Source organism: Crotalus tigris, unplaced genomic scaffold (genome assembly GCF_016545835.1).
Source record: "Crotalus tigris isolate CLP2741 ecotype Arizona unplaced genomic scaffold, ASM1654583v1 scf7180000020990.9691751010:1144802, whole genome shotgun sequence".
Taxonomy (NCBI): domain Eukaryota; kingdom Metazoa; phylum Chordata; class Lepidosauria; order Squamata; family Viperidae; genus Crotalus; species Crotalus tigris.
The window spans coordinates 722,057-737,271 of record NW_024098300.1 but is presented as its reverse complement, the minus strand read 5'-3'; the positions used below and the strand labels follow the sequence as shown (position 1 = coordinate 737,271).

Genomic DNA, 15,215 nt, shown 5'->3' with positions numbered 1-15,215 from the left:
GTTCTCGTATTGTTGGGCCCTTCAAAGGGAAGGCGATGTGGCAGCAATTGCACAATGACTTTTCTTTGCAATGTCACGTTTGGCATTATCTTTTTTTTTTTTTTTGCTCCGTGGAAACTCAGGCTTGGATGAGTTGCCTGTTGTGGTCATTTTCTCCACACTGCCTACCAGTTGTTGCACAGCCCTCTGAAAAAGGGCGGAAAAAGGAATAAAGGCCCCCCGCTTTATTCCTTCCGTTTATTCTTATTTGTTATTCAGTAATTTATTTTTTCCTTGCTTCCTGCTTTTCTTTTTCTTTCTTTCCTTTCTTTCTTTCTTCCTTCTTCTTTTTCTCCCCACTCTTTTTCCCTTCATCCCTCTTTTTTTCTTTCCTTCCTTCCTTCCTCCCTTTCTCTTTCTCTCTCTCTCTTTCTTTTTTCTTTCTTTCTGTATTTCCTTCCTCTCTCCTCTCTTGGTCTCTTCTTCCCTTTTTCCTTCTTCCTTTCCTTTCCCCTTCTTTCCTTCCTTCCTTCCTTTCTTCCTTCCTTCCTTCTTTCCTCCCTTCCTCCCTTCCCTTCCCTTTCCTTTTCCTTCCTTCCTTCCTTCCTTCCTTCCTTCCTTCCCTTCCCTTCCTTCCTTTCCTTCCCTTCTCTTTCCTTTCCTTCCCTTTCCTTTCCCTTCATTCCTTCCTTCCTTCCTCTCCCTTCCTTTTCTTCTCCTTCTCCTTTCTTCTCTTTCTCCTTCCCCTTCCCCACCACCTCCATCCTTGCAACATTCATAAGTTGCAAAGAAAAGGGTCAGGGTCTGGGAAATTAATCACCCCTGACAGTGAGCTGGTGTTGAAGGAGACGGGGTTGGCCAGTGTGTTATCTCCCACCCCTCAATCCTCCCGTCCCCACCACAGGCTTCTCTCTCTCTCTCCTCCAAGCCCGCTAATGCAGCACTGTTTTCTTCGCTGCAAGCGCCTTGCCTGAATTTTTAATGCCCCCGCAGGCTACGGGGTCTTGTTGTCGGAAGATTTGAGGGGCAGAGGGGCTTTTTTATGGGGGGGGGAGAAACACAGGAGAGGAGGAGAAAGGTGGAGAAAAAAAGGCCTTTCCTAGATAGGTCGGACAGCTGATCTCCAAGATGGGCACCGGAACATGGGAACAAACAGAAACAAACCGGCTGCGTAAAGCCTTGCTTCAAAGCCTCTTCAGGCAGCCTCGCTATTGCAGATAGACCCCACCAGGTGACTTGGAGTTCTAGTTCCATCTTAGGTACAAAAAGCGGCAGGGTGACTGCGCCAATCACTAGGAAGTGGTGAATTCTAGTCTGAGCTTAGGCGTAAAATCTGGCTGGAAGACTTTGGGCCAATGACCAGGAGACTGGGAGTTCTAGTCCCCCCCCCATGGCACGGAAACCAGATGGGTGACTTTGGGCCAGTCACCAGGAGACTGGGAATTCTAGTCCCACCTTAGGCACGGAAGCCGGCTAGGTGACTCTTTACCAATCACCAGAGGCGGTGAATTCTAGTCTGAGCTTAGGTGTAAAATCTGGCTGGAAGACTTTGGGCCAATGACCAGGAGACTGGGAGTTCTAGTCCCCCTTGTGGCACGGAAACCAGATGGGTGACTTTGGGGCTGGCTAGCCCAATTCACCTCACAGGGTTTTTGTGGGGTGGAAAATAGGATTTGTAAAAATATTATTTGTAAAAATAATAAAGGCCGGATACCAATCAACTAGCCATTCCACCCCCCAGTTCATTTTCCACACACCCCCCACCGCCACCCACCCCTTTCCATTGTCAGTTATCCATCCATCCCAGATCCAAAGAATTTCCTCGCTGCTCCATAGCCAGGGAGAGCCCTTCCTTTCCCCAAGCCCCCTCCCCACCAGACGTTGCTGCTTGAGATCCCAAGCCTGTGCAGCAGTGAAACCCCCCCTTCCCCGCCTTGGAAAAAAACCCCTCCCACGCCGTTCCCTTTTAGGGGCAGTGGGGTCTTCGAATGGGATGGGGGTCTCGGATTGCCCAGGGCCCAGCCTCGTCTGGGGGGGGCAGCTCTGCGATCCAGGCCCAGGGCTGCGGGCCAAGTGGTCGGGTCTGGTCCTCATTAACTGGGAGTGTTGCTCCCTTCGCTTTCCAGAGCTCCTAACAGCGACCCCCTGACCCTCCCCAAGTGCCCCCCTTTCTCACTGACTGTGGGCTGCAAGTGCCGAATCCCTCCTCTAAAGCCGCAGCTCCTTAACCCCCTGAACCCTCCGCCCCGTCTTTGCAGGACTCCTGTGATCAGTGGTGGCGGGTTAATGAGGCAGGGCAGCAGGGCTGGGGGTGCAATCCCCCCCCTGCCTGGCCAGTGGGGAGGGGGCTGCAACCCGAGCCCCTTCGGTAGCTGCCTGGTTCCTCCCCAGAGGAGCCCGGAGAGGCCCCGCTTGTACCCCTTTGAACTCGGTTCAGTGGGTTGAAGGGAGGGGGGGCAGGATAATGACAGAGGGGAGAAATCCCCACAAAGCTGCTGGGAGGGGGGTAGTGGGGCAGCAGTGGGGGGGGGGAGAAGGGGAGAAGGAGGAAGGGGTTGCCATTTTTTAAAAAATCAGGGCAGTTTCCTGCTTCTTCCCCTGCTTGGCGGGAGGCAGCGATCCGAAGCTATAGGAAGGCCAGTTGCAGGAATTGGGTAGGGCTGTTTAATGAAGGAAAGGACGTAGGAGGGGGAAAGGATAGCAGCCTTCAAGTATTTGAAGGGTTGCCCCAAAGAAGAAGGGGTCCCCCAAAGTGCGTGAAGGCAGGACAAGAAGCAACGGATGGAAACTCATCAAGGAGAGAAGCAACCTGGAACTAAGGAGGAATTTCCTGACAGTGAGGACAATTAACCAGTGGAACAGCTTGCCACCAGAAGTTGTGGGTGCCCCATCACTGGAGGGTTTCAAGAAAAAAACTGGATAGCCAGTTGTCTGAGATGGTATAGGCCAGGGTTTCCTGCCTGAGCAGAGGGTTGGACTAGATGACCTCCAAGGTCCCTTCCATCCTTATTAGCTTAGGGACTCAGGGTGTGCAAATGTGGAACTTGGATGATTTTTAAGGGGCAAAAGAAGGGGGAACACAGCCAGAGAATCCTGGTTTGTTTGCCCTAGTCCTTCTTTGCATTAAACTAGACATACACAGTTCCCGCAACCGTTCTTCATACGTTTTAGCCTTCAGTTCCCCTGTTCATCTTTGTGGCTCTTCTCTGCACCCTTTCCAGAGTCTCTTTTTTATATTGGGGTGACTCGCACCCCGGTGTTTGGTCTCCGTGAATGATGCTCCCTTCTCTTTGTGTGCAGAGCAACTCCTGGATCCGAGACCACGATGAGACGGGATCGACCCCCTCAGGGACGCCGGGACCCTCCAGCGGTGGGGTTGCCTCCCAAAGTGGAGACAACTGCAGCGAGCAAGGTACTCGGAGGTTGCAAGGGAGGCGGTGGAGATCCTACAGGTTCACTAGGGGAGGAACCGGAGCGTGCAAACTGCACATAGGAGAAGGCGACATTTTACACAATGTTCAAAAGGCGGTCAGGATTGGAAAACCTCACAGTTTATTGATTTGTTGTTTTTTTTTATCTCCCCTTTGCTGTGATTTCTAACAAGCCCAACGGACCTACTTAATCAGCTCTCCTCCTCCTACTTTCCCCACAACAACAACCTTGTGCTGTGGGGTGGGCTGAGAGAGAAGGATTGGCCAAAAGTCATTCAGTTTTTCATGGCTAGGGTGGAACTAGAACTCACTGTCTCCTTGTGATGGCTAGAAGTAGTGGCTTTGCTCTCTGTAAACCCTATAAACGTAGCACTGATGATGATGCCTAGTTGGGTCATAAAACGTCTGCAGGAAAACCACCAAGCTCAGAGAACACCAATAGTTGTTTTCCTCCTCCTCCTCCTCCTCCTCCTCCTCCTCCTCCTCCTCCTCCTCCTCCTCCTCCATCCCCACTCCCAGCACTGACGATGGTACCTAGTTGGGTCATAAAACGTCTGCAGGAAAACCACCAAGCTCAAAGAACACCAATAGTCATTTTCCTCCCCCTCCTCCTCCTCCTCCTCCTCCTCCCCTCTAGCACTGGTGATGTTACCTAGTTGGGTCATGAAACGTCTACAAAGAAAACCACCAAGCACCAAGGACCCCTCATGTCAACCCTGAGCTACAAAGATCCTCCTTGGCCAATTTCCCTCTCCCTCCCCCCCCTCCACCGTTGTGTCTTGCCTTTGTTATGAATATACAAAGATCTAGATCGCCCCGTCTCTAAAAAGCAGCCAGCTGGGGGATGCTGGCCTTTCAAGCTGCCTCTGGACGAGGCTGAAGTGAAGCCAAAAGATGTTGCATCTGAAGAGGGTTCCAGGGAGATTCTCCATCATCCAGGTCACTCTTTTCCCAAAGATGCTTTTTCACCAGGCGACTGGACTTCCGTGTTCTCTTTGTCCAGTTGCCCCGTGGAGAAGCACCTTGGCGGCATCTGAGCAGGGGCCAGGCACCCAGTGGCCGGCAGTCAGCTGTTTGCAAAATCCTGGCAGCCCCCAAACCCTCCCTGTATGCAAGGGTCCTATTGTGCCCATCCCCATCCCCATGAAAGGGGGTTTCTCCTTCTGAAGTGCAGCTGCCACAGTGGGGGGGGAGAGGGGGGGGAGAGCCCCAAATTTAGAAAAATTGGAGCCTGCAGCCGAAGCTATCGGCACAGGCTCCACCATGAGATTATACAGGTAGTCCTTGACTGACGACTACAATTAAGCCCAAAGTTTTTATTTTATTTTTTTTCCTTTTTTTTTTATTGAAAAGTTTTTAAAAGTTTTACAAATAAACAACCAATCCTCACCCATCCCTCCCAAACCCCCCTCCTCCCCCCTCCCCGAGCTTCCCAGAACTGAATACAGGCTTATCTATGATTTTAAAAAACCTAAACAAATTTTTACAACTTATAAAATAATTAATAATAAAATATATATGACATAAGCATTAAAAAGAAAAATACTTAAAAAAAGAAAGAAAAAGAGAGGAAAGCGAGTGAGAAAGAAAAAGAAAAAGGAATAAAAAAGATAAAAAAAAAGAAGGAAGAAAGCAAAGGACGGAAAAAGAAAAGAAAAAAACAATCTATAAAATATCCCCAAAAAATTTTTTATACAATTTATAAAAAAGCTAAATGATATTTTTCCATATCCAAATTATATTGTATAAAATTTATCCATTTTTCCCATACAACAAAAAATTTCTCTTGAGATTGCTCCTTTAAGAAAGCCGAAATATTGTTAAGCGAGATATTTGTTCAGTGAGTTCCATTTCTGGGAGTTGAAGTCCACATCTCTTAAAGAGGCTAATGGCTGGAGAATTCTGGGAGTTGAAGTCCACACCTCTTAAAGCGGTTAATGGCTGGGGAATGCTGGGAGTTGAAGTCCATACCTCTAAGAGCTAAGAGCACTCTGTTGCAGAGTTCTGCCATTTTCCCAGTACTCTTGCACAGCGCTTCTTAACCTTTTTGAACGAATCGCCCCCTTGAGCCAATGAGGAAGTTGTCATCGCCCCCGTCCCCCAACATAACCTCTCAATCACAACCTAGGAAATAATTCTTCGATTTATGCAAACACTTGATTTGTTTTCTTTAAAATTGTCATCAGGACATATCGATGCAAATCATTTATTTCCAGTCTTTTGCCCATATCTCAACTGTGTGAAAAATTTTGGTGCCACCCGCCACTTTATTCCCAAACTTCGTGATACATGTATTTCCTTATGATCTTATTTATTCAAGACACTTAAATGTAATGACCACTGAAAACAAAATTCAATGGCAAGAAAGTGAAATCCCCGAGAAGAAAAACAGTAATATTTAATGATTGAATTACAAGTGAAATTTAAGACGCAAAAAGAAATATAAAAAGGGCAGAGGCTGCTGCGTAACGTGCACGAAGACAAGCGATGCGTCTTCATATATGTACGGCGTTCTGTACTGAAGCTAGCTGGAGGAACATTTGAAAACACAATTCAATCCACTAATAGCGAGTGATCTGATGTTTTTGTACGACAGATATGCAGTGATTCACTGTACGAAAAAGTCTCAAAAGTGTCCCCAAAACTTCTTGCTCCATCGCCCCCATATTGCTTCCTTTTTGTTCCATCGCCCCCCTGAAAAATGAAATCGCCCCCTGGGGGGGCGATATCACCCAGGTTAAGAACCACTGCTCTTGCACACCAGCTCCAATTGTGTGACTTTGTACATCTTCCTGGGCCGGAGAGGGGGCGAGAGGGATACACGGTGGAGTAGCGATCACGTACGGACTGATGAGGAGGACTCCGGGATGCATAATTTACATCCCCTCTAGGCAAGGCTTTTAAGCACATTTTTAGCCAGAGGATATAAGAGCGGAGCAGCTGTTTGACGGGGTTGGAATTGTCAGAAGGGGGAAAATCTTGGGGCTTGTGTGAGTGCAAGTGAAGAAAAGTGTGTGTTACACAGCAGAAGTTCCAACTATGCACAACTGTTTTCTCTTTTCATTGAATGTGGAAATGACCCAGTTGGACCGATTTAAAAAAAAAAAAAATCAGCAAGGGAGAGGAATAGAAACCATCACCTATCCAGGTCGTTCAATTTCACAGCTACTAAGATTGTTGGCCGAGTAGAGACAAAAATAGCCAGGGAAATGACTGAAGCATGGGAAACAGCCCCCCTCCACTTTATCAGTCAACAGGAGTGCTGACTTACGCCCAGGTACTCAGGAGCCCCCAAAACATGTCCAGATAACTGGACTTTAACCCCTGGGTTTTCTCAGCCTGAGAGGGTCCCCTGTTTGGCTAGGATTGAGTTACCAAAAATAGGCTGCTTTCTGCAGCAAGGTTCTGCCAGAACAGCTCAGTGGAACTTGGAAGGCCAGAGACCTTTGACTATCCAATCCTGGCCAAACACAGGATGGAGGTTACTTTCATAGCCAGCCAAATGAATCCTGAGAAGCAGGGCTGATTTGATTTTCCAGGTTTTCTCCCGCTGCAGCAACGAATCTGCATTGCGTGGCCAACTGTGAGCCTCCGTGGGGCAGGTGATAAAGGGAAGACAAATCTAGTTTGTTATTGAACAGGATGTTGGTTTATTGCCTTCCTGTGAGCGGTGCCCTTCTTTGACTGGCCTCTAGAGGGCTCCGCCGCTTCTGATCACACCTGATACAGTTTCAAGACTTGCCATTAAGTTGGCTTTCCCCAAATGGGTGACCCTCCCCCTCCCCATCCCAGATGTACTGGATCACAACGACCCTCAAGTGCCAGCCCAGCTGTTTGAAGAGGACCAGCCTGTCCCGAGCTGACTAGATCTGGATTTTGCTGTTCCCTTGGCTTTGGACTTCCAGCTAAAGCTCTCTCCTCTCCTCTCTTCTCCTCTTCTTTTTCACTTCTCTCCACTTTTCCCTTGCTCTCTTCTTTTCTCTTTTCTCTTCTCTCCACTTTTCCCTTTCTCTTCTCCTCTCCTCTCTTCTTCTCTCTTCTGTTTTCATTCTCTTCCTTTTCTCTTTTCTCTACTCTTCTCTCTTCTTTTTTCTCTTTTCATTCTCTTCTTTTTCTCTTCTCTCCACTTTTCCCTTTCTTCTCTCCACTTTTCCCTTTCTCTTCTCCTCTCCTCGCCTTCTCTCTTCTTTCTTCTCATTCTCTTCCTTTTCTCTTATCTCTACTCTTCTCTCTTCTTTTTTCTCTTCTCTCCATTTTTCCCTTTCTTCTCTTCTTTCTTCTTTCTTCTCTGCTCATTCTCCTCCTTTTCTCTTCTCTCCACTTTTCCCTTTCTTCTCTTCTTCCTTTTTTCTTCTCTCTTCCATTTTCCTCTTCTTTTCTCTTCCTCTTCTCTTCCCTTTTTCTTCTTTTTCTTTTCTCTATTTCATTTCCCTCTTCCCCTTATCTTCCTCCCCTCTTTTCTCCCCTCTTCCCTTCTCTCTTCTATTTCCCCCTTCTTCTCTTTTCTTCTCTTCTCTTCTCCTCTTCTTTTCTCTTCCCTTCCTCTCTTCTATCCCCATCTTTCCCTCTCCCTCTCTCCTCCACCCCGGCTCCTTGCAGGAGATTGCCTGGATAACAGCGTGGCCTCCCCCAGCACGGGGGAAGACGACGACCTGGACCGGGACAAGAAAAGAAACAAGAAACGTGGCATTTTCCCCAAGGTGGCCACGAATATCATGCGTGCCTGGCTTTTTCAACACTTGTCGGTAAGAACCCAAAAGGGGGTTGTGGCCCGAAGTCCAGGCGGTGGGTGCAACCCTGAAGAGCCTTGCTGGCCATTGGGCGGGGGGGGGGGCCCTAACCGGAGACATCCATCCATGCCCACCACCCAACCGCTTCCTTCCACTTTGCTGTCTTCCAGGCAATTAGATAGTGCCTCTCCCTGGTTAGTTAAACAAAGGCAAGTTAATGAGCGCTGGCCAATTAGTGGCTAATTGAAGGAGCTATAAAGCTATTAGAGGCTGGTGAAGGGTAATCAATTCTGGCCAATTATCCTGAACCCGGGTTGGCAGGGAGGGGATGGGGGAGGCTGGTGAAGGCCGCTAAGGGGAAGGGCTGATCAGGCCTCCCACTGCCCTGCCAGAGATATTCATTAATTCTTTTTTTTAATTATGGCTATGTTACAGAGAGTCCTCGACTTACAACCGTTTGTTTAGCGACCAGCTCTGCATGGAGATTCCCACTCATCCATGGGTCAACAGTTGTCCCAAAGGTGCTTCCCCCCCCAAAAAAAAAGGCAGCTGGACTGGAATTTCTTGGGGATTTCTTTTTTTAAATTTGAAAAGGTTTCGCTTCTCATCCTCTTCAGTTCCAGCGGCTCTAACGTATGTCCGTTAGAATCGAAGAAGCTTCTAGCTTGAGAAGTGAAATGTTTTCACAGAAAATCTCCTCAAGAAAGTCCGGTTGCCTTTTTTGGGGGGGGGGGAAGCACCTCTGGGATGATTTAGAGACCATTCAAAGTTACAACACTGGTCCAAACTGGGCCGCTTGGCATCTGGTTCATATTTATGACGGTTGCAGGGTTCCCCGGGGTGATCCTGTGGTCCCCTTTTTACGACCTTCTGACGTTTGAAAGTTACTTCAATAAAGGCCAGAGTGGCAGCTCAGCTCTTCTCTGTCTCTCTCCAAGATTGCTTTGTCTTCACAACGATCTTGTGAGGGAGGATTAGGCTGAAAAAACGGGGCCTGGCCTCTCCCATTGGCCACGTAATGGACCGATGCTTTGTAGGTGGAATAGCTTCTTTTGATCTCTGAGTCAAGTCGAGGCAAGTGTGTTTGAGTTTAAGGAATATATTGTGGTGATAGCCAGTTGGGGGGTGGTGGTGAAGGCAATAGCCAAAAATGGGGAGATCCTGAGTTCTAATCCTGCCTTAAGCACAAAGCCAGCTGAGTAACCTTGGGCCGGTCAGTTTCTCTCAGCCCTAGGAAGGAGGCAATGGTTTGAGAAAATTGGCCATAAAACTACTGGGTTTTCTCCAGGGCCCAGGCAGTCTTTGAGAATCAGACATGCTTGAACAGGGGGGAAAATATATATTGTGCCTACATAGAAGGATCTCATTCTGTGTCATTCTTCTCAGAGTCTGGACATTAGTAGCTAGATGGCAGGAGTGACTGGATCCCCCCCCAATTTATTTATGTTCAAATCAGTCCTCTCTTCTGCCATAGGGGGAACTAAGGATGGCAGCCTAGATCAGGGGTAGGCAACCCTGGCTCTTTTATGACTGGTGGACCAACTCCCAGAATTCCTGAGCCAGCATGGCTCAGCTTGGAAACTTTCCCTTTCCCCTCAGCACGGCTGGCTCAGGAATTCTGGGAGTTGAAGTTCATGAATCATAAAAGAGCCAAGGTTGCCTATTCCTGGCCTAGAGGCTTCCTTAAGTTGTCTCTCATTCGGGCACTAAGCTGGTATTTCCCCAGCTCAGTTTCTCCAAAATGGCTCTAACCATTTGGCCAGGAGTTCATGCCATCTTCCTACGCTGAGACTGAAAACCATCTTTCATTGCCTTGGGAAGTTGGGTTGATTGTGCCCGGAAAAGATGGAAAGATGGGTGCCCTGTCTGTCTGTCTGTCTGTCTGTCTCTCTCTCTCTCTCTCTCTCTCTCTCTCTATCCCCATCATCTATCTTCTTATCTATCTGTCTATTTCTATCTATCTATCTCCCTATATCTATCTATCTATCTGTCTATCTATCTATCTATCTATCTATCTATCTATCTATCTACCTACTATCTATCTATCTATCTATCATTTATCATCTATCTATCATCTACATCTATCTATCTATCTATCTATCTATCATTTATCATCTATCATCTACATCTAACTATCTAGCTATCATCTATCATCTAACTACATCTATATCTATCTATCTATCTATCTATCTATCTATCTATCTATCTATTATCTATCTATCTATCTATCTATCTATCTATCTATCTATCTTTTATCATCTATCATCTATCTATCATCTACATCTATCTATCTATCATCTATCTATCTATCTATCTATCTATCTATCTATCTATCTATCTATCTATCTATTTCTATCTAAGAACAGTTGATGTTAGGTTTCTGGAGCATCTGGAGCAGTGCTTTTTTTCTAAAAAAATAAAATAAAAAAGGTGCCAGAACTCACACACGTCACACAACCCGCCTTGCCTACCCTACAAGGTTCCATCCAAAAAAGGTGCCGGAACTCCGTTCTGGGCATTCTATGAGAAAAAAAGCCCTGATCGGGAGTCAAGATGTTTGCAGCAGACCAAACACGGACAACAGTTTACTGAGACACTCCCCCCCACCCCACCCCGTTCCTGGAGTGTGGGGTGAACCCCCCCATTTCCAACAGAAGCCCCAGCTGGATGGGGGACTCCAGAGGGGGGTGAGGGCCAAGGTGTCAAAAACCTGAGGCGGGGTAGTGATCCAAGACTTGGAATTTGTCCCCCGGCTGGTACCCCACCATTCTTGATGACCTCTCCGGTCCCAGAGGGCTTTTGCTCATCCATCACCTGGTTGTCAGATGGGAGGAGGGGGGCTTATGGGGGTCTGGCTGTGACCTCTGAGCCAAGACGGGCTCATCCATCATCTGAACTGGCAACTAAAAGGCCCAGGTGGGGAGCGAAGGAGAGGAAGCCAGGTTGGTTTCCATCTCCGGTCAACAAGGAAGTGGAAGGCACCATTTCCTGTCTCCTCCTTCTCCTTCTCCTCCTTCCCTCCTTCCTCTTCCTCTTTTTCCTTCTCCTTCTCTTTCTCCTTCTTCTCTTTCTCCTTCTCCTTCGTCTTCTCTTTCTTTCTCCTCCTTCTCCTTCTCCCATTTCTCTTTCTTTCTCTCCTCCTCCTCCTCTTCCTCCTTCTCCCCCTCCCCCCTTTTTTTCTTAAGAAGTGAAAGAGTTGGGGGCCCATCGTTCCAGGACCCACCCACCCTTGCAGGGCTATTGTGTCTTCCCCACACACGATATCCCAAGTTCCTTGGGAGACAAGGCAACCATGCAGAATGATGGAAGAGGGAAGGATTTTATTTTATTTTATTTTTTTGCTGTGGCTTTTTTAAAAAAAGGCGTAGTCATTTAAACATTAGGGTTTGAAAGGAGAACCCAGGGAGTAAACAGAGTTGGGTCAAAACTTTGGAGACCACCCTCCCCTCTCTTTTTCTCTCTGCAGCACCCTTATCCCTCAGAAGAACAGAAGAAACAGTTAGCCCAGGACACGGGACTGACGATCCTGCAGGTCAACAACTGGTAAGTGTCAGAAAGTGAGAAGAGAAGGAACAGGAAGCGTTGCTTCTGCTGAATTTGCTGCACATCTGCCCTGCTCCCTTGTAAAGTCCCCTTTGTCATGGGGAGGAGACCCTTGTCGCTGTGACTCTTGTGCATACAATACCTGCTAAAAACAGTGTTTCTCAACCTTGACCATTTTAAGGCATGTGGACTTCAACTCCCAGAATTCCACAGCCAGCATTGCTGGCTGTGGAATTCTGGGAGTTGAAGTCCACATGCCTTAAAATGGTCGAGAAACACTGTGCTAAAAGTATAGGTGGAATTCTGGGAGTTGAAGTCCACAGAAAACACTGTACTAGACCGAGTTGGCTTTCCGGTTTCGTACCCTAGGCCGGTGTCTCTCAACCTTGGTGGCTTGAGAATGTGAAGACTTCAACTCCCAGAATTCCCCAGGCTAGGGCATTCTTGGAATTGACGTTCACGTGTCTTCAAGCCCACCAAGGTTGAGAAACCGAATAAGTTCCTCTCTCCCAGATCTGGACAGTCCTCGTCCTCTTTGATGAAGACGTGACTCCCTTAGAGTCTGAAAGCCTTCCTGTTCCAATGAGCCCTTGAAGTTCTCATGAACTTGATTCCACTTTTATTTTATGGAACTGTTCGGTTTTCATTAGCTTGTGTTAAGCTATTTGGGAGGACTATGGATGCCTGGAGCATGACACGTTGTCGGTAGAGAAGTCCTGCAGAGAAATAAGACGCTGCTTAGGGCGGGCTGGGAAGAGACTGGACTTCCCTCTGTCAGAAATGGTGTAGGATCTCCTCCGTGGGTGGGGGGTTGGACTAGATGACCTATAAGGCCCCTTCCAACTTTGTTACTCTGCTACTGTTACTGTTAATGGGATGAAAATCACCAAATGGCGTTGCTGGAGAGGACACCAACAGGCGACCCCAGGGGCTTATAGTCATCCCTTTCATTGTATCTCCTGCAGGTTTATTAATGCCCGAAGGCGCATAGTTCAACCTATGATCGACCAATCAAATCGCACAGGTAAGAGGGGTTCCATTCCCCAAAGGATCTGCGGAAAAGACTCACTCTATATATTGGTCCCCCATCACGCTCCTTTCCCGCTAAACGCAGTCCAGCCATTTTCAAAGGGGGCCAAAGCAGGTTTCGGTGCCCCTGCTTTTTTAAATTTTATTTTTCTCAAGATGGCAATAATACTCCTTCCTTCTTCTTTCCCCCCCACCTCCCTCCCCCCCACAATAACAATCCTGCGAAGTGGATAGGGCTGAGAGAGAGCGATGGGCCCAAAGCCGCACACTTGGCTTTCATGCCTAAGGTGGGGCTAGAACTTCCAGTCTCCTGGTGATGGGCCCAAAGTCACCCAGCCGGCTTTTGTGCCTAATGCGGGTCTAGAACTCACTGCCTCCTGGTGATTGGCTCAAAGTCACTCAGCCAGCTTTCATGCCTAAGGCAGAACTAGAACTCCCAGTCTCCTGGTGATTGGCCCAAAGTTCACCCACCCAGCTTTCATGCCTAAAGCGGGACTAGAACTCCCAGTCTCCTGGTGATTGGCCCAAAGTTCACCCAGCCAGCTTTCATGCCTAAACCAGGACTAGAACTCCCAGTCTCCTGGTGATTGGCCCAAAGTTCACCCAGCCAGCTTTCATGCCCGAGGCAGGACTAGAACTTCCCGTCTCCTGGTGATGGGCTCAAAGTCACTCAGCCGGCTTTCATGCCTAAGGCGGGACTAGAACTCCCGGGGATTGGCCCAAAGTCATCCAGCCAGATTTGTGCCTAGTGTGGATCTAGAACTCACTGGCACCTGGTTCCTAGCCTAGTGCCTTAACCACAACTAGACCAAACTGGCTGATTTGGGGGACAGATTCTAAACAGGATAAAGGGGGATGCCCCTCCCCCTTCCCCAACCAACCGGGGGCTACTTTCTGTTTTAAACGCCTGCAGAAATTGGACACCCTGAAAATGGGGGATGTGTCTACCTGTTCTTTTTTCTCTGTGACCTTCCTCTCTTCCAAGCAGGTCAAGGTACGCCATACAGTCCCGATGGGCAGCAAATGGGAGGTTATGTGATGGATGGGCAGCAGCGCATGACCATTCACCCCCCAGGTGAGCCTGAATCGCTCAGCTCTGCCGCAGGGCAACCTCATTTTCTTTTCAGAAGGGATGTCCTTGGTGTGGGAGAAGTAGGGCTCCACCTGTCAGGCTTCATGAACCAGGACCCGACTTAAGTTGCAGTTAAGAAGATTTGTTGCTTAGGCCTATAAACGAAAATCTGGTCATCTAATGTTCAACATTAATAAATTGACACTAGATTGAAATTAACACTCACCTTAGAAAGATGCCTTGAAGCACGTTAGGAGGGTGATGGGGTCATCATGCATCTGTTTTCTCCTCTTTTTCCAGGACCAATGGGAATGGCTATGGGTATGGAGGGTCAGTGGCATTATATGTGAAAGTCTGAACTCTCTGCTGACATCAGAGGGGAAGTGAGTATCATGGACACAACCGTTTGGGGTCTCTTCTAAAGAAACAGCAGGAGGTGGAATGGGTCAACTCACCATGGCCAACTCGCCATGGCCAACTCACCACGGCCTACTCACCACGGCCAACTCAACATGGCCAACTCAACATGGCCAACTCAACATGGCCAACTCAACATGGCCTACTCACTATGGCCAACTCAACATGGCCAACTCAACATGGCCAACTCACCATGGCCAACTCACTATGGCCAACTCACCATGGCCAACTCAACATGGCCAACTTACCACAGCCAACTCGCCACAGCCAACTCGCCACGGCCAACTCACCATGGCCAACTCACTATGGCGAACTCAACATGGCCAACTCACTATGGCCAACTCACCATGGCCAACTCACCACGGCCAACTCACCACAGCCAATTCAACATGGTCAACTCACCACGGCCAACTCGCCATAGGACAATTTAACAATTCAATTTAATTATTTAAAATAAATTAAAAAATACTTTAATTTTTGTCCTTCACATTTCATTCTATCCCTCCTTTTGTGGCCTTTCTTTAATGATTCTATTCCACCATTTCTTCGATATTAGTGTAACTCTTGTTCCACGGCAAGTTGCCCCCTGGCAAGATGGCCGTGGGGAGTTGGCTGTGTGGGGACTTGGCCATGGCGAATTGTCATAGACTGGCAGGAGAAGAAGGTCCTAGGCGTGAGATGATTGAAAAATCATGCCTCCTGGTGGGGCAGAACGACCCATGAGAACTAGCCACTTATAGAGAAGACGAAGTCCATGCCGTAGCATCTGGCAACCGCTTTTCCCTACTTTTCTTCCCTCATCATGTCCAGATTGCTATTCCTGATCCAAAGTGGCAAATTCCCCATGCCAACTTCACAAGGGCTGCCTCTATTTAACGTATTTGATCATCTCAGTTAAAAACTTAGCAGTTGCCGGTCTTAAGCTGGGGGGGGGGTGGGACATCCGGTGGCTGTGTTGTGTCCACTTGGGAAGTTTGGCAAGCTTATCAGAAAAGAATCTGAGTCAGAAACCAG

At 48.1% G+C, this 15,215-nt stretch overlaps 1 protein-coding gene across 9 annotated transcripts in view; it reads left to right on the top strand.

Moving 5' to 3' along the window:
- MEIS3 (Meis homeobox 3) overlaps positions 1-15,215 on the top strand; it is a 39,351-nt gene that overhangs the window by 23,007 nt on the left and 1,129 nt on the right. For 8 of the 9 annotated variants that reach the window (XM_039369210.1, XM_039369208.1, XM_039369202.1 and 5 more), the window contains 6 exons: positions 3,280-3,391; positions 8,010-8,155; positions 11,607-11,683; positions 12,649-12,707; positions 13,698-13,787; positions 14,085-14,167. In XM_039369210.1, the coding sequence (XP_039225144.1) occupies positions 3,280-3,391; positions 8,010-8,155; positions 11,607-11,683; positions 12,649-12,707; positions 13,698-13,787; positions 14,085-14,134 (534 nt within the window). In that variant the 3' untranslated portion in view covers positions 14,135-14,167. The remainder of the gene's footprint in view (positions 1-3,279; positions 3,392-8,009; positions 8,156-11,606; positions 11,684-12,648; positions 12,708-13,697; positions 13,788-14,084; positions 14,168-15,215) is intronic. The other variant, XM_039369203.1, reaches the window with a different exon arrangement.